Here is a 25,646-nt window from a genome sequence, read left to right on the forward strand (position 1 = left end):
CAGAGGATTGCAGGCCCAATTAGAATGTTTACCAATCAATATTTATTATGTAGTAGAGAGAAATTCTCTATGTTTCAGTTTCTGCAAAGACCATTAAAACATTGTAGTTGAAGTAGGGTTGACACTTCTAATCCTTGTAAAATGTGCAGGATCTGGGGCAGCCTTGTTATATTTGCCTTTTTCTACACAGTAGTTTCCAATCTATTAGCGTCAGCTTTTTACATTGGGATATAAGCTCTAAGATGTATTACTGCTACACAATCCTATTGGTCACAGATGTGACTACATTTGCTAGCATCACCAAATGTTATTTTAATTTCTGTTGCTACTTTGAGGCATCTGACAAATTCAGCTTTAAAATACCGGGGGGGGGGGGGGATGTTGTTTTGAACTACTTGAGCTGTGGTGTTCTCTGCCTATCATGACATAGGTGGGGAAACAATGTAGCTTTGAATATATGTGCCTATGTGCCTATGTGCATAAGCCAGGGATGGCTAAAGTCTAGCTATAGTTGGACTGCAACTCTCATCATCACCCACCAGCATGGCAATGGTCAGGGACGATGGGAGTTGTGGTTCAGCAACATTTGGAGGGCCATATTTAGTCATAACTAATGAATGGCAAATGTTAAGGAAAATTCTGTATAGTGGTTTTAAGTGTGAAAGCTTTATTACCTTTTTTTTTTTGCTCTGTCACTCCTATTTTCCATATCACTTTAGAAATGCAAGTTAATCTGTTGGATGAATAATTGATGCAGCATAACTATACTGCAACATCGCTGCTGCAAGTGTCTATGTAATGCAGTTCCTGGAACTATCATGGGAGGGTTGTTGGGTTAACCATTAAACACATTAACATAACATCTTGCAATTGTTCTTCATGTTTTTTGTGTGGAGGAGTGCAGAGTTTCAGTGCTACTGTTCTATGTCTCTTTCCGTTGAGGCTTGTGGCATACCTTGTGCTACTTAATCCTAACAAAATGTGGCCTTTGGCAAACTTGAGGTTCAAAATCATCCAACAAATCCGCTCACAATGGCTGGTGTGGTACCACCTGCTAGCAAGCCTGATGAGCAGCCAGCTTCCATTCCAACTTGGAGACACCCTGAAGGCACCCTGTGGACCTTTGGGTAGCAATGCTGAACAGCACACAGTCCCACCCATCCTTTCCCTTGAGAAGAGCAGGGCACAGGGGGTGGGGTCTGGAGCTGGAGGCTACAATTTTTATCTTGTACAGCAAAGCCAGACAAGATTGTGGACCCCTGAAAAACATGATGGCTCTCTATCTAGGTAACCTGTTGTGTTAGGCCTTTTTATATGTTCATTTTTCTTCATTTATTTTGCAGACTTGATCTTTCCTGTATACCTGTGAATAGATGAGGGTTAATGTAGATTTGTTCTATTTGCTCTGCTCATGTATCTATTTAACAGGGAGAATAGAAAGTCACTTATGATCTGCTGTAAAGCTCTCCACAGGTTTAGCATTTGTGCTCTGAACTCTACATTCTTCCTTCCTTCCACCCACAGGACGGTATCCAAAGCATTATTAGCAGAGCAGAGAATGAATTTCTATGTTGAACTATGAGTCACCTGACTTGTTGTAATATAATACACTGTAAAGAATTACAGTGGTACCTCTGGTTACGAGCTTAATTCGTTCTGGAGGTCCGTTCTTAACCTGAAACCGTTCTTAACCTGAGGTACCACTTTAGCTAATGGGGCCTCCCGCTGCTGCCGCGCCGCCAGCGTGCAATTTCTGTTCTCATCCTGGCGGAAAGTTCTTAACCCGAGGTATTATTTCTGGAATAGCGGAGTCTGCAACCTGAAGTGTTTGTAACCTGAGGTGTTTGTAACCCAAAGGTACCACTGTAAATCTAATCTGCAAGAAATTAGTAAGGAAAAACTTGCATGAGTTTTGTCATATTCATCATTGCCAGTGCTGCTTCATCTGAAAGTTCATACTTGTTCTTCAGCCTTCTCTCTTCTGCATCTAACTTCTTGTGCAAGTTATGTGCTTAGATGATTGGTGTAATGTCAGAAGATGAAACTAATAGGGTCATGAACTTTCTTTTATAATCAGTGATTTCCATATTGGCTTGGTCGACATGTAACTGTAAGACAGAGTGAAACACACTATGGCTTACTGGGAACAAGCAACTGTTTTGGCACACCGTGTTGGTGCATACTAACTCAAATTGCACCTGCTGTCATCCCTTTGTTGCATTGGGAGGAAGCAAACCAGAGCAATGACTTAGTGTTACATGCAAACCATTGCTTGTGGTTTGTTTCGCTCCAAACAAGCAAAGACTAAACCACTGGCTTACTGCCATGAAAAGGCCATTGTACCGCATTAAAGGTGGTCTGATATAATACTACTTACGCAAGTAGACCAGCATGAGTAGTTAAATGTGCAAGCAAATTGATGGAGATAAATGTGTCTGACTCGGCTCTGTTGCATAGAAAAGGAGAAGTGCCTTGGAACCATGGGGCAGTTACACGAAAGTAACCTTTCAGTCCCAAATTTGATGATCTGAACTTTGACATGTGAGGAAGTCATGTGAATATTCATCTAGTTTGGTCATTATTGCTTAATCTCTTAAGTTCTGCTTAAATTGATCAGAACATCCAATTATAACACGACACACAGTAGTAGGAGAGCTATGTTGCTCTTTGCTGGTTGGGACTTGGGTACACAGTAGAGATGTGGTGGTGGTTGGCTGGACCATTCACTTGTTCTCTGACTTTCAACAAAAATGTGCTCAGGTGTTGTTGTTTTTAAAGTACAGTATAAAGTACACATTCAAAGCAGCATAATCAAAAGGAAACTAAAATATTATCTTAAAGATTTCAAAATAAAACATTACAAAGGAAGTCAACTACAGAATCCACATTTAACACAGAAAAGTTAACAAAAAATTATCTTAAGCATTTCAAAAGAAAACATTACTAAAGGATGTCAAATATAAAATGTTATCATACAAATATAACATTTCTGCTGCTATTGCTGCTAGTCCTGCCAACGCTGGTTCATGGCAGGCAGCAGCTGTGGAAGCTCAGGCTTGATGACCTGGGTCTGCACTTAGAGACAGCCAAGATAGTCTCAACCCTCTTCAATAGCCTCTGCTTTTTGTTGCTGGAGTCAGTCAGGGACCTGCCCTCCCAGACCAGGTGGAAATAGCCCTGCAAGGCAGGGAGCAGGTCCCCCAGGACTAACAGCCAAGATATATTTATATTTATGTTTATATACATATGTATTTATCATTGTGTATATATTTTTATAGTACAATTTAGACATTAGCACGGCATCTGTAGTATCATGTAAATTGATCAATTCAAGTAATCTTGGGAAGTAGTGGGGGTAGGAGAGCTGGAAAAAAATCACATCTGGCAACCAATACACCCCTTTAGTTTCAGATAGAACATGGGTAGATGAGTCTTAAAAGCCTGGAACACAAATTTTCACAGCCCTCTAGCAGCTGTGGTCAGTCATTTACCATAAGTAATGTATTTGGTGTTAACTCCATAGCCATTCTGCCCACCTAGCAGTTCGAAAGCACGTCAAAGTGCAAGTAGATAAATAGGTACCGCTCCGTCGGGAAGGTAAACGGTGTTTCCGTGCGCTGCTCTGGTTCGCCAGAAGCGGCTTAGTTATGCTAGTCACATGACCCGGAAGCTGTACGCTGGCTCCCTCGGCCAATAAAGCAAGATGAGCGCCGCAACCCCAGCGTCGGTCACAACTGGACCTAATGGTCAGGGTCCCTTTACCTTTACCTTTTACCATAGCCATAGTTATCCATGGTTATAGTTATAGTTATAGTCAACCATAGTTATCTTCATGGATCCTGCATCCATGGAGAAGGAAAATACCAGGGGCAGTGGGGTGATCCCTGGCACCCTTATTTGAATTACATTTGAATAAAAAAAACACCAGAAATAAAGGTCTTTTTATTCTTGGGCAGAGCAATCAGGAGCACGTGGCTGTGTAGTTTTGGCAGGGACAGGTGATGTTACTGTTCATCTAATGACAACAAGGGCTAGGGAACCCTTTTCAGCTGAAAGGCCGCATTCCCATCTGGGCCATCCGCCGGGGGCTGCATGCCAGTGGTGAGCAGGGTCAAGGGTGAAAGTGGGTGGGACAAATGCAATTTTAATCTTTTTTACACTAGGCTAGTTTCTGCACACTCTCTTCTCTGTCCTCTAGCAAGCAAGTGAGAAGTATTCTCAGAGTTCCAGCCAGGCAAAAATGCTCAAGGGGTATTTCCAAACTACTATTTTTTTTAAAAAAAATAACAAGCAGGATTCAGTCACATACCAGCAAATTCAGGTTGTACAACTAAAGTTGATTTGGAGTTACTGTGCAACAAACCTGCTTCCCTCCATAACTCAACTTTTTGCTATAAGGAATGTAACAGGATAATGCACGGGGAAGTGTGGAGTAACGTTTATTTGATGAAATGTTGTCTAAACTCCTCACTGGTGGTTTTTTACACAGCAGTGTGAGCTAGCATGGTATTCCGTGTAAAGCTACAGGGAACCAGGCAGAAGGCCTTTTCGGTAGTGGCGCCCACCCTGTGGAATGCCCTCTCATCAGATGCCAAGGAGATGAGTAATTATATATCTTTTAGGAGACATCTGAAGGCAGTCCTGTACGGGGAAGCTTTTAAAGGTTTAATGTTTTACTATGTTTTTATATATGCTGGAAGCAACCCAGAGTAGCTGGGGCAACCCAGTCAAATGGGCGGGGTACAAACTAATAATAATAATAATAATAATAATAATAATAATAATAATAGTATATCAGGATGAATGTTCAAGACATAAGTTGTCTGGAACTGACTAAGAAGGGTATGAAATAGTACCAGAAACGAGTTCTTCCTAAGAGGAAGGGTGTGGCATGGAGAGAGTCTCAAGGGCCAGATAGAGAGGCTTGGGGGCAACATTCCCACCCGCTGCCTGAGGTTCTGTGCCCCTCCTCCCTCGGTCTAGAAGATTTTCCTCTGAATTGTGGAAACTTTCTTTAATCCTTTTGCAGCTTTCCCAGATTTTTCTGTAGTAGCTCCAATATGATATATAAACTACACAACGATTCTGGGAAATTTCACTTTACACTATCATTGCAAACTTAATGGCTAAGGTCCTAAGGAAGTTCATGGAACAAAAGTTTCCCATCCTGTCATCTCTGCAGCTGTATGTATTTATGTATTATATTTTGGTTTAATGCTTAGTGGACTAATATCAATATAACTATGTAAATATTTAAATTATTGCTTTAAAAGTTTTTTAGAATGAAATAATTCAAACTAGTTTCCAGTTGTCTTGGAAATGATAAATGAAGGATTTCAGAGTTGGCTGATTGCTGAGATGAGTGTTCTCATTTTTAAATCTCAGAGGGAGGGAAGACAATGTTCTGCTCTTGTTGTGACCCTCCTTCATCACTCAAGAGGCATTAGAAATAATTCAATTGTAGCCCTTTATGTTGCTTATTCATTCAAATTTGGTGCTCCATGTGTATCTTTATATTAATTCTGTTAACGGTTATACAATCAGAGATAGATTTTCCGTCTTATTTTATCCATATGGTCGAACATATGAATGATTTAAGAGTCTCAAGATCCTTGCATTCACGGAGGAGTAATTTGTTAATCTAAATAAAATATGAGTTTTCCCCTGCGTCAGTATATACCATATAAGAGAGCTTGTGCTATAATATTTGCAGTTTAAAAATGCTTTGGGCATTCAAGAGGTCCCACTCAGAGTAGGCCCACTGAAATTAATGAACTTAAGTTAATAACGTACATTCAATGAGTTTACTTTGTGTAGTTGTTAGGGATGTGCAAGCCCCTTACCCTGATCCAGTCTGGGGCCCAATCCACCACTTTGGATTGTCCTGGATTTGAGGTGCAAATCCATTCAGGGGCAAGCCCTATTCTCAAATTAGGGTTTGAAACCCTATTAAACATGGCGGGGGGGGGGAGAAGGCGATGCTTGCCTCTCCCACCCAACTGCATGTTTAATCAGGGTTTAAAAATCCTAATTAAAGATACAGTTGGTGTGGGAAGGAGATGCACATCTCCTTTACTCCTATGCCGCCACTATTGCATAAAGCGGGACTGAGCCTTTCACTCAGCAGCTGGTGAGCAAAGAGTTAAGTTTGGCTGTGTGAGCAAAGGGCACAAGCATACACAGCCAAAGCACAGTGCAGAGCTGTTTCAAAGCCCTTTTGCAAACAGCCCTGTGCTGCTCTTTAAACCTTGCAGATGCTGCTTGGTTCTCCTTACCAACTTGCCCCACCAATTGCCTGATCACCCATAGCATTTTGAGAGCCCTGGATTGCTTTGGGTGAGCTGATCTAACCCAGGGCAATCTGTGGCTGTCTTAACCTGATCCATACAAAGCTTGGATCCACCCAGGTCAGCCTGATTTGGGCAGATCCAGACTTTGGCCAGAACTGGTAGTGCCTTTCACTCCTTGGGTCTGTGCAAGCTTATTGGTCTTCCAAGATTTGTGTAAGTGACTTATAAGAGAATGATCTTTTTTTTAATATGCTCAATTATTTTAGTAAGTGCATGCGCCTTTTCCTACCAACAGCCACTTGTGTGGGTCTTTCCAGAAAATAGGTTTAAAAGACCTGGGATAATTTTGGCTCCTCTCCTTGCACAAGTGTTTAGGTTCTGGCAGAGCTTTTGCTTGTTCAGGGGACAGGATCTCAAATCTGTGCAACTGTGGTTCTGCAACATCCTGGTAAGAGTACGGTATTTTGATAAAATTGATGGGGTACTTGCACAACAACAATATCCCTAAAAATGTTCTGAGACAGTTTTTAGCAGTTCTTCTCCTTCATTGATCAATCTGTAGCAAACCATTTCCTTTTCTAGAAACTAAACCCCGTTAGATTTTAAGTTTTGAATGGCATAAAAATGCATATTTAGACTATTCATGTTGAAAACCATAGGAGCCGACTCCTAGGGGTCGAGGGGTCATTGCCCCTCCAATAAAATGTTTGAGGGGACTGCTCCCCAAGTTGATGGGCATTGCCATTCAAATGGTGTGTGTGCATCTCATCAAGTGATCAATTACACAGGGTGGGGCTTATCTGCCCCCCCCCCCATTTTATTCAAGTTGGCACCCCTGCTGAAAACTACATATATTCCTAATACTTAGCATATGTTGGTTTCCAGTGTTTGTTTGTTCTCGGTCTTGTTCTGAACTGAAGGTGACTAAGAATACTCTGATTTCTTGTTTGCTGTGACCAAAATCTCATTAGTAGGCATAGTGCAGACATAATGGGGTGAACAGTGGTTTGCAAAGCTGTGGACTCGTATCTTCTCCCCATGTGCACATTTGCCCTACCTTCCATGGTTTCCTTAACTGTTTAATTGGTTGGCATGGGTGTGAATACGTTTAAAGCAGTCTAGGATTGCCCTCATTGTCATGGTTTGTAAACCCACTTGAAACCATGGTTACAATGACAATCCTAGTTAACATTAATCATATTGATGTAACAGTAAATTATTGTTTACAGTAAATCATGGAGAGAGTGTTTAAGAGCCTGTGCTAATGGTGGGCTGCAAGTTACTATATCACATCTGTGTCACATCTTGACAAGTCTGCTGTATATGTGTAATAGGTATTTTGCGTTCTAGGCTTACAGCATTTTTCAAAGTATTATTATGTTGTGTTTGTTTTACAACATGTAAAACAAATTGAGGATATGTTTTACACTGTTCTGTAGGGCATAACAAAAATTGAGAGCTGTAACTATAACAAATAATTACAATTCATTCTAAATGGGAAGTGTGTTTGATGTATTAGATTACATATAGCTCCTAAATGTCTGAACCATTTAATCATGCTGTTTCAAGGCTTACAGAAAATACAGTGATTCCAAGCAGACTATTCATGGTGGGTGATATACTTTGAACTAACTAGTGTTTTTCCTAACCCTTTTTGTCACCAGTTTTTGCAATGGGTTGCGGACTGAACAAGTTGGAAAAACATGATGAAAAGCGGCCTGGTAACATCTATTCAACTTTGAAGAGGCCTCAAGTAGAAACCAAAATAGATATTTTCTATGAATATCACTTCCTGGAATTTACAACTTTAAGTGATGGTAAGCCTATTATTTATTTTTAGATTTTAAAAACATCCTATCTAGGATAGTTATCGTGGTTCATGTTGATAAGGAATATGGATAAATAAGCAGAGAAAATATTAACATATAGCTTTTGTCCATTTATTTGACATAGTATCATGCTCTGCCTTATGATGCTTTTCCAACTGTAAAATAGGTTTGATATTTATTCCTGTTTTGTATAAAATAATGTAAAATATCAGCTATGATATGTGCCCCAGGGACAGAAGTTGGAGGTTTCTAGTGTATGCTTAACAGGGAGCTAGCTATCATTTTTTGACTAGCTAAGTAAGATAACATAGAGGTGCCTCCAGTTCCTTAAAGTGTGAACATTTGTTTGGACTCCAGTACACAATATACCGCTACTAATCAACTTTTCATTGAAGAAATGGGAAAGGGATGTGCAAGCCAACATGCTATTTCTGATCCCAAATTTATCTCTGCATACTCGGTGCATTATGTAAATCAATGAGCATTCTCTTGAAACACAATACATAAAATAATAGTTAAAAACAAACAATGAAAGACATCAAAAACCTTGCTTGCGTAGCGGCAGCATTAAAATGCCTTATACTATGGACTTAAAACATAGTTAAAGAGCGTGTGAGTAAAAAGATGTTCACTTGGTGCTGAGAAGATCATTCAGAAAACACCAGCCAAGCCTCTTTAGAGAGGTTGTCCATGTGTGGTGTCACTGCATCCTTCTCTACATCTCATCAGAATTTATAGGAGTTAGCTAGACATTTCTGTGTGACAGAGAGAGTGGGTGTGAGTGAGTGAGAGAGAGAGACAGATGAGATGAGGTTGTTAAAGGTACACATCATATCTAGATTGCCCCTTAGCTTGTCATTCACTCAGTTCTTCTACAGTTTGACCTAGATCATAAGTGGGCAGCTGAATCTATTCCATGGGCTTGTTTCCATCTGGTGACACACACCTGTCATTCAATGAATGTCATAGGACCAGGATGAACTGTATACATTTTCTGAGGCATTTTCTGAGGCATTTTGTGAAGACCAGCATTAGGAGCCAGGAATAAGCATGGAGTCAGTCTGGTTCTCTGTGTTGGTACCTGTTGCTCTTACTATAAATAGCCTTAACCATCATTCATAGGTTGTGGCACCCACATTAAACAAATGAGAATGTCCTATTGTTCCCCTTTGCTTCCATAGGCTGACTTGCTATGTTGCTTTTTAAATTACATTTGACTAACTATAGTATGAGATTATCAAGAGATAACATATCAATACATTCACCTTTTCTGTAAATGAAACTTTGGCTTTGCTATCTAATCATCTGCAGCTATTTGTAACTAAAATTTGACTAGTACTGTTCTTAAAATTAAATCTAATGCAAGTCTGTGCATGCTACACTGCTCCTGGCCCATTCAGCGCTATTTCCTCTTCCTCACTTCTTTTTCAAAACATGTGCAGTGTTAAAAATAACTTGTTAATAAATGAGGTGGTCACATTCACTGGCATATAGTCAAGTGGAAAAAATCTTGGTTTGCATTAACACAGTTTAGATTTATGACTTTTCTAGTTGTAATTCTATTGAAAACAAACTTAACAACAAATGCACTTTACTTACGGTAATTCTAGCATTAAACTTTCATTTGTATTTTTTTTTTTTGCTTGGATAAGAGGGGAATTGTTCTGGCGGTATCTGTTATAAAGTTAGTGGGTATGGTTAAATTATATACAGCAAAAGAAATAAGGATATATCAGTGATGTATGGCAGATAAGTACTTTGGAGATAAAAAAAAATCATCCCTGTTTTATCCAGTTTCAAGGTAGTGCTTAATGTTACTTAAAATTCAACCAATTTCTGCTTAAATCTGTTGAATTATATTGGGTTTATTCCATCGTGCAAAGCTGACAAAGCTGAAATATAATAATCTATAGATAGTTTTTATATATCTGTAAGTAGAATGGCAGGGTGGTGTGTGTAGAAAGGGTTGTAATGTAATCCAGATGCTGTGAGTTGCAGAGAAAGCAACAGAGTAGGTTGGATTCAAAACAGGAATAAAATGGGGGCTTGACTCCTAGTCTAAAGTGCTTTCTGTCATCTTTAGACGACAAATGTGTAAAACTCACTTTGGGTTAATTTTTTTAAAAGTTTAACTCCATATAAAACCAACTAAGGCTTCAGCCCTAACACCAATTACCTGGGAATAAGCCTCATGGAATTCAGTAGAGCTCACTTCTGAGTAGACATGGTTAGCATTGTGCTGTAAGAAAAAGGTTTCTTTTGACTAATTCAAGTAAATTTTAACATATCAACATATATTGACAGCCCCCCCCCCAAAGAAGAAAAGACGGTCAAAATCAGAAGAATATGAAGGAACTGAATCCAAAATGGGCTGTGAAAAAGAGTTTACATAATTGCTCCCACTGATGCTATATACACAAGAGGAAGAGGAATATTTTATTAAAAGTCTTGGCTTCAGTTGGTAGAAATGTTTACAGCCAACTGTTTTTGTGGGACTGAGGCAACAGTAGGTTACACCCAAGCTGCTAAAAGCTTCCCAGCTGGTCTTCAGCTTTTCCTGTAGATATTATTGGATTTGTAGAAATGGCCCTCAGTGCTTCAGAGGTGGCATTAACATTCTTTGCTTGCTTGAGGAAAAAAATTCTTGCTCGCTTTTTTTTTGGGGGGGGGGAGAGTTGCTTCACACCTGACAGTCTTCAGAGATTCTCAAACAAACTTCCACACACAATCTGAACTCTCCAGGAGAACTATTCAGGAGTCTTGCCAATTATCCTCGTTTCAAAAATTCAAGTTCTTGGCTTCTTCTGTGGCTAGCATTTCAGGGAAACTAACCTGGGAGCTGTTTATTTAGCCTTGAACGTATGTAGCATCTTAGAGCTTGTAGAGTCCAGTCGTTAAAATGGTTGCTTCACAGCAGACTTGCTCCATGCAGTGGCTTGGGAATTATTGCTGGGGTGGGCGAAGCTGAAGTTGAGTTTAAACAGTTAATGACCACATAGATTATAAAAGTGAATGCTTTTTGTTTGCATACTAAATATAGCTATTTGACAACGGCTGAAACTAATGTCTTCAGCACACTGGTTTCCAAATTTCTGGGCTGGTTCACAGTTTACATGGCTTGTGTATTTGCCGTATGTACAGTGTAAACTTTCTAACAGTGAAGCAGAAGACTTAAAAAAATAAATAAATCTGGCCTTCGCTTCCTAGTATGTATCCTTATATGTTCATCAGCTTTATCCAACCTGGTGCCCTCCAGATGTTGTGGAAGTACATTCTCATCATCTTTCACCATTGGCTGTGTTGACTGGGGCTGGTGGGAACTAGTTCTGCAGAACTAGCACTTTTACACAGTGTCAGTGCCACTTGTAAGGAATTGATCTTCCAGTGCGGCAGCGTCTACAGTCTGTAACTCCTTGCCCATGGACACATGGCAGGCTTCTTTACTGTATTGGTTTTGCCACCTACACCCCCCCCCCCTTTAACCCTTACCCAAATATGCAAGGTTGACACACATTTTAAATAGACGATTAAGATCCAAGCTGCTGGTGTTGTAGCTCACAAAACTTTCATCGCAGTAGTAGCCAATAGGAATTACAGCAACCTTGTAGCTAATAGGAATTACAGTACAGGATCTCTGCTGCAAAGATTAATGGTTTCAAGCATTCGGCACAGCTATAGTTTAGCTCCTGCCTGGAAATCTATGTCCCCACTGTGAAAGGGCGTGTGGATCCAGAATTGGCCTCCACAGTCATTTACGGACTCACTGTTAAGACCGTGTTCATGGAAGACAATCTTGTTCAGCTACGAGTGATCGTCAAAGAAGAAGTTTAGCTCTTATAACAAGATCTGTTACAAGATCTTATAGTAATCAAGCAGCTTTACATCTTCACAGAGGATTTCCAAACTTCGGTCTCCTTTTTTGCATGCTGTGCACCTTGTGGCACTTGTGCTCAGGGTGATCCAGCACCCAGGCTATTGCTGGTGACTGAGGTGGGAGTAAGATGTGCCTGAAGTACCAATTTGTTCCTTACCTTAGTGCAGCAGTTATCATTTAAGTTGTGGTGCAGCTCCACTCAACATGCAAATAGGTTTCCTTCAAAGTGTTGAATCTTGGGATTCTTACAATAATAGTGTTCTACTAGCCTGTACCAGCTGGTGACTTATGCTTTCTCTCCGCTTTACATGTATGCTTTTAAACCAGCATGCCTTAACATGTGCTAAAACACACATTGTTGCTCAGGGATTACCGTTTCCCTACAAATAGTTTTGTAGGATGTACATTATAAAGATGGTTCATGTTCTGCTTCAGCTCTGGGTTTACCTACTTATTGTCTGATTTCTTTCTTTCTACCACTAGGAATCAGGTAGTAGCAGGGTTCCATATCTCCTAAAATGCTGATTAAGCAGATGACAATTTATTAGATTCTTTATTTTTCCAGTGTTGGAAGTTACCTAATTTCCTTGTTCTACTATGAAAGCAGATGTGAACATAAAGAAAATAAGCATTTCTACGCTTTAGTTCCTTGCATTCAGTGTTTGTCTCAACCCTTCCTGGATCCATTGTGCCTGCAGTGGATAATAGGGGCGGAGTGACAGAGCGAACATACTGAGCTTGGGTGAAAATAATCCGCAGTTTTACCAAATGCCATTCCTTCAGCAGTTTGACATTAAGAGTGTAGGTCGTTCTCAGCTGGATATACCCACAGGAGGAAGATGGTGCAATACAGGGTGATGTAGGTCAACTCTGCTGCTCCTACCAAAGGACTGTGGATGTGGCTATTATGCATCCTAGTTACAGGGCAAGTTTTGTAAGATAATTCCCCCAGGAGTTTATGATGTGATCCAATAGTTTACAGCCTCTTGCATTGGTCAGGGACTGTACCAGGTATGACAGCATATACAGAGCAAAAAACAAAATAATTTCTATGAAGGCAACACTCTAGTTCCGTTTCCCTCCAGCAGCTCATTTGGAGCATAACAACACTTTAGCAAGAAACATCCATACAGCAGCTGGTGAAAAAGCATGTAGTTGCCTCTGAAGCCTTCTCCAGTGCTGGTTTCTTTTTGTAATTTGGGGAGTGGAAAGATCTGTTCTTCCCAGTTTGTCTCTCACTATGTCCTTGCCCCCAACACAGTGAAAGCTGCTTCTGCAAGCTGCTTTATGTATTTTCTTCATTTTTGCTTTTAACTGGGGTAGTCAATCTGGTGCCTTCCAGATGTTGTTGGAGTGCAACGCAGGGGTGTAGTGTGGGGGGGCTGGGGGGTTGTGGCCCCAGGTGCATTTTTGAGAGGAGGCACAACCAGGCACCCCCCCCCAACAGGCTCCCTCATTGTTCAAGGGAGCTGCAGCACCTCTCCTGCACTGGGCTTCATGCATGAAGGAGCAGCCAGCTCCTTTATGCCCAGCTGCAGCTCTGCTGCTGGGTCAGGTCTGACCCGGAAGGCAGAGAGAAGGAGGAGAGTCACGGCAGCATTGCTGTCCCTCTTCTCAGCTGGGCAGTGCTGTACGAGGATGCTGCTGAGGCGTGCCCTGCATGCATGACCTAGGTGGCAGGAGTGTATGCTCCACCGCTGGTGCAATCACTGGTGGAGGAAGGTGGGTGCTGTCTGCCCTGGGTGTTATACCTCGGGGGGGTGACATTGCCGCCCCACCCCCCTGGGACGCTCACCTCAGGCATCGCCCCTGGAATGCTCTCCCTGCCCCTGCGGGCGGCTAGCCCTACCCCCTGGTGCACAGCATGTGTGCCGCTCCGGGTGCTGGAGCAGCTAGCTCCGCCTCTGGGTGCAACTCCAGCCATCTCTGACTATTGGCCAAGCTGGCTAGGGTAGTGGATTTTGGAATCCAAGAACATCTGGAGGGTGCCACGTTAGCTATCTCTGATTTCTGATGAGTTAATAAATCTGCCCTTGGTTTCTTGCCAGAGCATTGTTTTATGTGTGATAGAAGAAGCACTTGGCTTTGAGCTAAGACTATTATTTCCACTTAAACATAATGGTTTTGTGGTGCTTCTGACAGCTACCAAATACATTGTGGAATAAACTTTTGTGGTTGGTATGTACACGAGTGTATAAATTCTATTTACACATGCATATGCACCAGTAAAAGGAGAATATGTTTCGCAAGAAACCTGAGGTGTCACATTCCTGTGCACAGCAGAAATGGTGTAGTGGCAAGTCACATCAAGTACATTGTGGTTCCCATTTTACTGATAGCTGAGGGTAAGGAGATTCAGAGTAAGGCATAGCAGTTTTTTATTTCTCAACTATTTTTTATTAATACAATTTTTGATGACTACAATTGAAGTAACATGCCAATAAAAATAAAATGAATCAAGTCCAATTCATGAAAGGAAACATTTTTGACTATATAATTTATTAATACAAATATACTGAACTGCCAGCTATGATGTATAAGTCTGAAGAAAAGCTGACCAAATGCTATTGTATTGTTCTTTGTTCACATTGATGCATTGCCAGCTTGGATGTGGACAGGGAGTACTGATCATTAATCCATTGTTGTATGGGAAGTGATCTCTACTTCCAGTGTTGAAGCACCATGTGTTTGGCAGATCCTAGTGCATGCATGACCTGTATTTCATGAGGCACAGCAGTTTAACTCAGGTTAGTTACAGTTGAACAATTACCTGGATACTGGTTGCTCAGCCCCAGTAATTTGTCCAGAAGAGCACACACATTTCTGTATAGCTGTAGAGGCGTATAAATAATGTGGACATTTGCTTTGTTTTTTAAAACTACATTAGGTGAATTTTCAAATTAAGATACAGACATAATGGCCAATATGTTCATTTTAATGGACCATGTTGTAATACTTGGAATTTAGGAACACCCACGCAACTGTTGCATGATAGACAGATGGTTAAAATCTTTTACACCAAGTGGTGACAGCTTCCCTACTGAGAGAAGATGGGGAATCTTGTCTTTTTGACTAAGATTTAATGTAAACCACCAAGTGCTGAGGAAATTATTTTCATGGAAGGAAAAAAAACTTTAGTGACTGTCAGTTACAGATTTGCCAGGAAAAAAATGTAATTGCTTTTGATTGGCTGAGCAATACAGCTTTTCTTCAGTCGGGTGTTCTGTACTTGGCTCATTTGCTAATTCTTATAGGCTGCATGGTTTTAAGAAATAATATTCCACAAATAGGCATGGGGTTGTCAAGTAAGTATACGTATGCAAGAGAAGCTCTCCACCCTATCTCTTCCCCAGCAGCTCTCTGTCCACTCTGAAAAACCTTTCCAGAGGGCAAGAAGACCCTGAGTAAAGACTTGGGATATAGGGTAAGGAGCTTCGGTGAGAAAGGAGAGTCAGGAAAAATTGGATGGTAGCTGGTTAAGCAGGCATTTTCCTGTACAGTCATACCTTGGATCCCGAATGCCTTGGCTCCCAAACAAATTGGCTCCCAAACGATTGAAACCTGGAAGTGAGTGTTCTGGTTTTCGAACACCGAACATCTGGTGCGGCTTCTGCAGCTTCTGACTGGCTGCAGGAGCTTCCTGCAGCCAATCAGAAGACGCGCTTTGGGTTTCCGAATGTTTTGGAAATCAAACAGACTTCCGGAATGGATTCCATTTGACTTCCAAGGTACAACTGTACATTGCTCCTCTTTTTCTTCACCTTTTGTTTCTATTTCTATTGTCAGTCTTTGGGGTTGTTCCCTATTTACTTATACTTACCCTGTCCAATTCACTTTAGTTTGAACATCATGAAATTAATTTCTCATTTTACTTTGCCTTACATCACTAGATGTCTTGTCTGGTTTACAACATTGATCTGCAGTTCTTAAAGTCGTTTTATCCTGAACTAATCTGTGTAGTCTACTATCAGTGACATTCTTATCTACCCCTGTCCATATCATCTTGGCAGACCAGATGTTTTGCATTGGTTGTAGGAGGAGGAACACAGGGTGCGAGATAGGACTAAGGCACAAAAACAGGAGTACTTTAAGAGGATGTGACAAAGATTTACTTGCCCAAAGGCAAAGATGAAGTAGAGGAGGCCAAAAAGAAGGTGTTTTAATATGGTTTGGGTGGTTTAAGCAGTGCTTTTTTCTGTGGGGTGCATACTCCTAAACATTTTGTGAATCTAAGTTTGGCTTCACTGAGGGGCAGTATTTCAATATCGGTAGGAAAATGAGAGTACCCCTTTTTTTAAAGAAAGAAAGCACTGGGTTTAAGTATGGAAACTGAGCACATTCTACCCTTATGTCATTTGTGTACATACTGTCACTGACATTGCCTGTCATTAAAGTGATTTTTAAACACTTACATGTAATGTGTCTTCCCCCCCTTTTTTCCAACTGCACATTATCAGCTTTACAAATGCATATTTGGGAAGTTTTTAATGACTGATGTTTTAATGTAATTTTTTTTAAATATATATTTATTAGAATTTTACAACACATAAAAACCAAACAAATCCACAAAGGAAAACAAAAAAAAAAAAAAACCCAAAAAGACCAAAAAATACACACTTAATCAAGGAAAAAAAGAAAACCAAAGAATACACACTTAATCAAAGAAAAAAGAGAAAAAGAATCCACTTTTAAATTTCAAGGTTCTATAACCCTCTTTCCTGACCTCCTCACATCTCCCTTTTTTGTGTTCCTCTTTATTCCATCAAATTCAGCAAATTCTAACCCTCTTTCATATCTCATTTATAATTATATACTCCCACTTGTTATATCTCTAATTTCCCCTATTTTCTTTTTTAAAAAAAACAACACCTTTTTTTTCATAACTCTTTTAACTATATCCCAAATGCCGTGTTACCTTTAGATCCCACATCATTTTAACATTCAAACAATTTACAGTGTTTCTGTAGATAGTCCTTGAACTTTTTCCAATCCTCTTCCATCAATTCTTCTCTCAGGTCTCGGATTCTGCCGGTCATTTCTGCCATCTCCATAGTTTTAATGTATTTTTAATCTCTGTTGGAAGCCGCCCAGAGGGGCTGGGGAAACCCAGCCAGATGGGCGGGGTACGAATAAATTGTTGTTGTTGTGGTTGTGGTTGTTGTTATATTTTGTGACCAGCTGCAAATAAAAAAACCCTGCCTAGGCTGGGAAAGTTGTTGGAACAACATCTACAGTCATACCTCGGGTTACAGATGCTTCGGGTTGCGTGATTTCGGGTTGCGCACCGCACCGAACCCAGAAGTACCGGAATGGGTTACCTCCGGGTTTCGGCGCATGCGCAGAAGCGCCAAATCACAACCTGCGCGGGCGCAGGCACAGCGCTGCTGGTTGCGGACACTGCGGGTTGCGGACATGCTTCCTGCACGGATCACGTTCGCAACCCGAGCGTCCACTGTATGTGCTAGTTCTGTGCCGTGCCTGCTATCGGATCTCCTGCCTCTGTCAAACCTGGCCACAGACTGCTCTGACTTTGCCTCTCACCTGACCTTTGTTGTGGCCTCTGCTTGCTTGGCCTCTGAGCTTATAATGGAGCTGAATACTGCTTTGGTTGCTGCTGGCAAGTCTCCTGTTTATTCAAGGGCCTAGTGAAAACAGGGCACCTGTACTGAGAAGACACAATTTTATATATATATTTTGTCAGGGAAGAGAAACTAAAACCTCACTGTCCGGTGTTCATTATTAGTCTCAGCTCTGTCTTCTCACCTTTTTCTCAGTTTGGCTTGGCTCCTCTCTCCACAGCAAAATTCTGTTGCCAGTGCACAGCAAGCAAGATGGTGCAGTTGGCTTCTAGGCCCTGGAAAATAGGCTGCACCTCTCTCTTTGTCAATTAGCCTTGACTATAGCATCTGCCTCCTTTTTTGTTGTTGCCTGATCATCAGGGCGGGTGGTGTGTCAGCACCCCTGGCCAATCTTAGGGGGAGTTTGATCCTCGTTTTCCATTTTCCACATCTCTGGTACAATCTCAAGTAAAAGTATTTACAATTTTGAATGTTTCGTGTGTGTAGTTGAGTAGGCTTTCAAAAATGGTAAGGGAGGTAAGGGAAATCAACAGGAATTGTGAAGCGAGAAGCATAAAGTGACAAACTATATTGGAGAATGCAGTTGTCGAGACAATGATTTACAAGTAGCCTCAATTATATCATTAGGCCTACTCATGGAGAAGGACTTCATTCATCCAGAGATCATCATCCCCTTGGAAACAGGCTTCCCTTTTCACAGATATATTTGTTCCAGAGGCCAGTTTGAACACAGAATTTTATGAATTGTTTATAAGGATGGTGGGCTGGTTTGTATACAGCTGAACATGTAGCTTTTTCTGAAAAAAGTTTACTAATATCAAGCTGAGTTCCCATTTGGCAACAGTTTCTCTTGCAACTTGTAGTGTCTTAGATGATTTAGCCTGGAATCCTTTGCACACTTTATCAGGAATAAGCCCTGTTAGCTTCAGTAAGGCTTATTTCTGCACAGACCTGCATAGACCTTCATTCTTGCTTTCTGTACTTAGTGCATTATGCTGAAATCGTGTCTCATTTCTCTCTGAATACATATTTTCCTAAGGATGTCATCACACTGCAGTTCACATGGTTGCGGTTAGGCAGCCCAGCCCAGTGAGCAGAAATTTGGTGAGGTTTTTTTTTTTTTTTTTTTTTTTTTTTATAATATATTTATTGAAGTTTTCAAATAAAGCATATATTAGATAAACACAACTTATCATTGTCCATTTAACATCTCTCAATTGTTACATGGGACTCCCCCACACCTCCCGCATACACTTACATCATTATTAAATTAATTTCAAACAAATTATCATTTAACTCATCTTAATTAATAATCTTAATTTGGTTTGACATATAATTCAGCCTTAAATCTAATTTAATGGTAGACAATTGTCTGCACTGGCATCCAATTCAACACTCAGCCAAATTACAATATTTTTGTAAATAAATCTTAAATTTCCTCCAGTCTTCTTCCATCCTTTCTTCTCCCTGGTCTCGAATTCTGCCGGTCATCTCGGCTAATTGCATGTAGTCCATCAGTTGCATCTGCCATTCTTCCACAGTGGGTAGCTCCTGAGTTTTCCAATTCTTGGCAATTAATATTCTTGCTGCTGTTGTTGCGTACAAAAAGAATGTTCTGTCCTTTTTTAACACACTCTGGCCGACAATACCCAGGAGAAAGGCCTCTGGTTTCTTAGTAAAGGTGTATTTAAACACCTTTTTTAATTCATTATATATCTTCTCCCAAAAGGCCTTCACTCTAGGGCAGGTCCACCAGAGGTGAAAAAATGTTCCTTCATTTTCCTTACATTTCCAACATTTGCTATCAGACGAATGGTATATTTTAGCCAGTTTAACAGGGGTCATGTACCATCTATACATCATTTTCATCACATTTTCCTTCAACGCATTACATGCAGTGAAGTTCAGCCCAGAGGTCCACAACCTTTCCCAATCTTCAAACATAATATTATACCCAATATCCTGCGCCCATTTTATCATTGTTGATTTTACCATTTCGTCATGTGTGTTCCATTTCAGCAGCAAGTTATACATTCTTGAAAGTACCTTAGTCTTAGGTTCTAACAGTTCAGTTTCTAACTTTGACTTTTCCACTTGGAATCCTAACTTTTCGTCATTTTTAAACACTTCTTTAATCTGAGCATAGTGTAACCAGTCTCGCACTTTGTCTCTCATCTTTTCTAAACTCTGCAATTTCCAGTTGTCACCATCCTTTTCTATTATCTCCCAATATTTTGGCCAGTTGGCCTCCATATTGGCTCTTTTCCGAGCCTTAGCCTCCAGGGGTGACAGCCACCTCGGAGTTTTATTCTCCAGTAAGTCTTTATATTTTGTCCAGACATTAAAAACTGATTTTCTGACAATATGGTTCTTGAAGGCCTTATTTATCTTAGCTTTATCATACCATAAATATGCATGCCATCCAAACGCATTATTAAAACCTTCCAAATCCAAGACATCCGTATCTTCAAGAAGTAACCAATCTTTTAACCAGCAGAAAGCTGCAGCTTCATAATACAACTTTAAATCTGGCAGGGCAAAGCCCCCTCTTTCTTTCGCATCTGTTAATATTTTAAATTTGATTCTGGGCTTTTTGCCCTGCCAGACAAATTTAGAAATATCTTTCTGCCACTTCCGGAAACACTCTGTCTTGTCTACAATCTGCAGTGTCTGAAACAAAAATAACATTTTTGGCAATACATTCATCTTGATGGCAGCTATTCGGCCTAACAAAGAAAGTTTTAGTCTTGACCAACTATCCAAGTCTCTCTTAATCTCTGACCAACATTTTTCATAATTATCTTTAAATAAACTCAGATTTTTTGCTGTTATGTTTACCCCTAGGTATTTAACTTTTTTAACCACATTTAGTTCTGTCTCTTTCTGAAGCTGTTCCAACTCAATATCTGTCACGTTTTTCCCCAAAACTTTAGTTTTTTGCTTATTTAACTTAAATCCTGCCACTCGACCAAAGTTTTGAATCAGTTGTAGTACTCTTTTCAAACTAGACTCCGGCTCCTGTAATGTCAGAACTAGGTCATCTGCAAAAGCTTTAAGTTTATATTGTTTCGCTCCGACCTGAATCCCTTCCACCAACCGGTCCCCCCTAATCATATTCAGGAGCACTTCCAGAACCGAAATAAACAGTAATGGGGAAATCGGGCAGCCTTGTCGTGTACCTTTTTCAATTTTAAACTCTTCTGTAACCACATTGTTAACTATCAGTTTAGCCTTTTGTTCTGAATATATTGCCTCAATCCCGTTCTCAAACCCCCGTCCCACTCCCATTTCTTTTAAATTCCCCTTCATAAATTTCCAAGATATGTTGTCAAAGGCTTTCTCCGCGTCTATAAAAATTAAAACTGCTTTAGTGTTTATGTTTGTTTGTAAAAGTTCCAATATGTCTATGATGTTCCTTGTGTTAGTAAACATATGTCTGCCCGGGAGAAAGCCTGCCTGGTCTTTATGGATTATCTCACTTAAAACTTTCTTAAATCTTCGTGCCAAAACATCTGCAAATATTTTGTAATCCACATTTAAAAGGGAGATGGGACGGTAATTCTTGAGTTGTGTCTTTTCAGTTTCTGACTTTGGAATCAATGTGATAAATGCTTCTTTCCACGATTCAGGCGCCTTCTTCCCCTCCATTATTTCATTACTGACCTCCAACAAAGGTTGTATCAAATAATCCTTCAATATCTTATAGTAGTTAGAGGTCAGTCCATCTGGCCCTGGTGATTTGCCCTGTTTCAGACTCAGGATGGCCTGTTCAATCTCTTGTCGTGTTATTTTGCCATTTAAAATTGTTCTATTTTCTTCTGACAGCTTTGCTAATCCATTTCTCTCCAAAAATTGTGTAATCTCTATTTCATCTTGTGGCCCTTGAGTATATAACTTTTTAAAATACCTCTGGAAGCACTTTCTAATCTCTCCCGGGTTCTGAATGTTCCTTCCTTCAACCTCTAAGTTTGTTACTGTATTTAATCTTTGTCTCCTTTTCAACTGCCAAGCTAGCAGTTTCCCACATTTATTTGCCGATTCAAAAGTTTTTTGTTTCATTGTTTTAATCTTCCATTCTATTTCCTGATTTATCAGCTTGGAATATTGCGCCTGATAAAGTTTAATTTCTCTCAGAATCGGTTGGGACTTCGGGTTAGATCTTAACTTCTTCTCCAACTCTTTGATACTTTCCAGAATTTTATCTTTCTTTTCATTTTGCAGTCTTTTCTTTAAGGAATTCTGTTGAATCAAGAACCCTCTCATCACAGCTTTACTTGCATCCCAGATAGTTCTTTTTTCCACCGTAGTGTTCAAATTAATCTCAAAATAATCCTTTAAGGTTTTTTGGGCCTTCTTTACAATTCTTTGGTCTCTAAACAGGCCATCATTCATCTTCCATCTAAAGGAGCCGATTGGGATCAATGTCATATCCATTCTCAAGGCGTTATGGTCGGAGCATGTTTTGGGGCAGATTTCCACCTTCCTCACCTTAGGTGCCAGACTTCTAGTTATCCATATTTGGTCGATTCGTGTCCAAGTCAGTTGAGCTTCAGAAAAGAATGTTCCTTCTCTTCCCAGGGGGTTTCTAACTCTCCAGATGTCAACCCAATCCATATTGTCAGTCATTTCAAAAAAGGTCTTAGGTAGTCTTCCCTCTTTAGTAATGTTCTGGTTCTGTGACTTATCCATATTTGTTGATACGACCCCGTTCATGTCCCCCATCATGATGACGTTGTTGTAATCCAGATAATCCAGCATGGTCTCGTGCAACTTCTTATAAAAATCCGATTTTCCTTCATTTGGAGCATAAATTCCTAATATCAAAATTTTTTCTCCTTGATACTGTACTTCTATTGCGAGAATTCTTCCACTTTCATCTTTAAAGAGAAATTTTGGTGAAAGGCTCTCTTTTGCATAGATCACTACACCTCTCTTTTTAACTGTATCCGATGATATAAATTCTTGACCAAGCCTTTTATTTATTAACACCTTTCTATGGAGCCTAATCACATGTGTTTCTTGTAAGCATATAATGTCCAATTGTTCCTTTTTTAAAATATAAAAAATTTTAGACCTTTTTTCGGGACTGTTACAGCCATTTATGTTCCAGCTCAAAAGCTGCAGAGACATCCTGGATAAGTCTGGTTATTCTTTCTGGGGTGGTACCTTGTTCTCCGGTCCTTGAGGATCCGAGGGGGCGGGCTCCCCTGGAAGTTCTGGCGCTGGCAATCCAAATCCTTTGTGGAGGTCTTCTCCGTGTGCTCCCAAAAACTTGTCTCTATCTTCCACTGTTTTGATTTTGATCTTTCTCCCTCTGTAGGTAAAGGATAATCCTTGTGGAAACTCCCACCTGAAGATAATTGCGTTGCTTCTCAACAGTCTTGCCAATTCCGTGTAGTTAGATCTAAGGTCCAGCAACTGCTTAGGAATGTCCTTGTAGATTTCAATTCTCTTGCCCAAAATGTCTAGTGACTTTTCGTAGTGCAGACCCAAAATCTTGTCCCTTTCCTCCTTTGATCTCAGTGTTATCAAACAATCTCTGGGCTTCTCTGTCCTTCTGACTCTGCCAAGCCTGAAAGCAGATACAATTTTAAAGTCTTTTTCCTCTAACTTCCAAAACTTGGCAAATTCCTTAGTTAGAAATTCAATAAAATTATCTTCTTCCACCTCTGGTATTGACCGTATCCTCAAGTTGGTCTCCCTGTTTCGCAGTTCTGTCATCAAAAAGTAAATCTGATGTTCTCCAACTTGTTTGCTGAGTGGTCTTACTTCTTTCTCAAGTTCTTCCAATCTTTGACTAGTATCTTCAGCCAGTTTACGATTTTCACCTACAGCCTCCTTTAATTCTCCAATAGACTGGGCATTCTGTGCAACTTGTCCAGTCAGCTTATTCAAGCTTTCTGTGTTCTGTTCAATTTTAGCTGTATGCAAATCAGCCTTCTTGTCCAGAGCCTCCAGTTTCTCCAAAATTTTCTCCAAGACAGAGCTACTTGTCCCTGAAGCCATATCTCCCAGGTGCAGCTCCTCTGTCTCACCCTCCCCTGCCTGTATTAGGGAGGCCGCCTCTATGTCTGGAGGCAAAGTGGAGGGCAAAGCCGGCACAGAAGATCTACGCTGTGAGGCTGCAGATAAAGTTAGAGTTGTTTGTTTAGTCCTTCCTCTTCTCCTTGCGCCACTCATTCCAAAGTTATCTGTAATCCAAGGTCAATCCAAGTTGTTCCCATGAGAAAGCAGAGTCCCAGATACAATAGTCAAACAGAGGCCGGGAAAGGGAAAGTAAAACAAAGTCACTGCTGTAAGTCCAAAATCCTCTAGAGGGAGCTTAATACGTCTTCAGGGGAAAGATCAAATCCAAGTTAAACTTATAAATTTAAATCCATGTCCATCGCCTCCACAATGTATTATTTTTAGCAGAGTAAAACTTAAAGCAAAACAGTGTTTCTTACAGTGCCTTGACTGCAACAGTTTCAAAGTATCCAATTCCAACTCAGAATGTTTCAAAACCTGAATTCAATGTATCCAAAGTTGCAAACTGGTGCTCATCCAGGCAGCTCCAGCACCAGAGATTCTTATTTATTTTATAATCCACTGGTGCCACAGAAGAAGGGTATCAATGCACCCCGAATATGACCAGCAAAAGTCAATAGCTCAAAGTCTTTCACTCAGAAAACTGCTTTAACAGGGTGCCAGCATTTAGTTAACGCATAACTTTTTGTCTCCACTCCTCCTGCTCTTTGCTTAAAGTTCAGTATAGCGGGAGATGGGCTTCCTGCTTATCCTCACTCCGTTTTCAGCCAGATTTCAACTTTTTAAAAAAGTTTTAAAAGTTTCATAAAGTTCTCAAAAAGTTTCAGAAAGTTGACAAAAGTTTCAGAAAGTTTTCAATGTCCAAATTTACTCACGGGTTGTAGTTTCCAAAGTTCAGAAAAGTTGCAGGAAGAAAGGACAGCGCTGACCGGCAACAGCAACGCGGCTTCACTTCGCTGTTTGCGCAACGACCCACAGCGCCGCTACCCCCTCCGCGATCCGGAGCCCCTTACGGAGTCCCTTCAGCGTTTTGGGGGCTGCTTCTGGCGCCCGCCGGGTCCCGAGACCACAGGCTTCTGCCACCTGTGGTTTTCCTGAATGGGTCTCCGCTTCGCCGTAGCGGACGACCCGTTTACAGCGGAGCTCCCTTCTCCTTACTCGGAGAAGGCAGCCATTACCGGTCGCGCCGCCTCCGGAAGTCGAAATTTGGTGAGGTTTAAGGGGGAGGGCGTAGCTTTTGAAAATGAAGTGAGCAGGGTTCAGGCCCTAGTTGTAGCTTTTTTAATGTCTTGTTTCTCTCAACCTATAGCTCCCTTAATCCCTTACATTTGTTTTCTCAACTGCTATTTTGAGCAAGTAATGCTAGTTGTATAAAGTAAAGGACTTCAACATTGCAATTTGATTAAATTAAACAGTATGAACTCTTCTTTTCCTACATTATTGCCTAGAGTAGACTGAGTGAAATACAGGCACAACTAAAAAAGGGTCAGCATATCCTTTAGAGTAATTATTGTAGGGGTATTTGCTTTTTTATGAGCCTGATATTGTGCTATGATAAACTATTACAATAAGAGGCATATTGTGATTTTATAACGGGCAAAGCATAATTTATGATACCACATTTCTTTAAAATTATAGTTGGCAGCATGCTGGAGCTGTGAGGCTTCTTTATGATAAGGCCCTAAATTTGGTCTTCGTAGTACTTTTAAGTTCTTGATAATACAGAGGAAGTGGCCTAGTAGCTAAAATAAACATCACTGTTTATTTTAAATCATAACTTGCATCTGTCACACGATCAGTAGCTATTGGAATGAGAAACTGGAGAGTAGCAGAAAGGGATTTCATAGCTGCTAAAGCAACCATGCTGAACCCTCCTAAGTCACTAGGGTTGCTGTGGGGGCAGCCAGCTGTTTGAAATATTTGTGCAAAGTTTTTGCAATATATCAATTTTTAATGTTGAAAATGGAAATCATGGATTAACACAACCCAAATGAACTACACAACCCAAATAGCAGATTGATACTTTTTTTCTTTTTTTAAGGTGAGG

At 40.5% G+C, this 25,646-nt stretch overlaps 1 protein-coding gene and 1 long non-coding RNA gene across 2 annotated transcripts in view; one reads left to right on the forward strand and one right to left on the reverse strand.

Moving 5' to 3' along the window:
* Positions 1-8,059, reverse strand: part of LOC310745604 — a 34,814-nt gene extending 26,755 nt beyond the window's left edge. The window contains exon 1 of the long non-coding RNA XR_014540218.1: positions 7,952-8,059. This is a non-coding gene — a long non-coding RNA (uncharacterized lncRNA). The remainder of the gene's footprint in view (positions 1-7,951) is intronic.
* The window catches only part of RFTN1 (raftlin, lipid raft linker 1), a 109,192-nt gene that overhangs the window by 3,751 nt on the left and 79,795 nt on the right, over positions 1-25,646 (forward strand). The window contains exon 2 of the mRNA XM_083578050.1: positions 7,955-8,107. Coding sequence (XP_083434176.1) covers positions 7,955-8,107 — 153 coding nt within the window. The remainder of the gene's footprint in view (positions 1-7,954; positions 8,108-25,646) is intronic.

Source organism: Podarcis filfolensis, assembly GCF_964270895.1.
Source record: "Podarcis filfolensis genome assembly, chromosome: 12".
NCBI lineage: Eukaryota > Metazoa > Chordata > Lepidosauria > Squamata > Lacertidae > Podarcis > Podarcis filfolensis.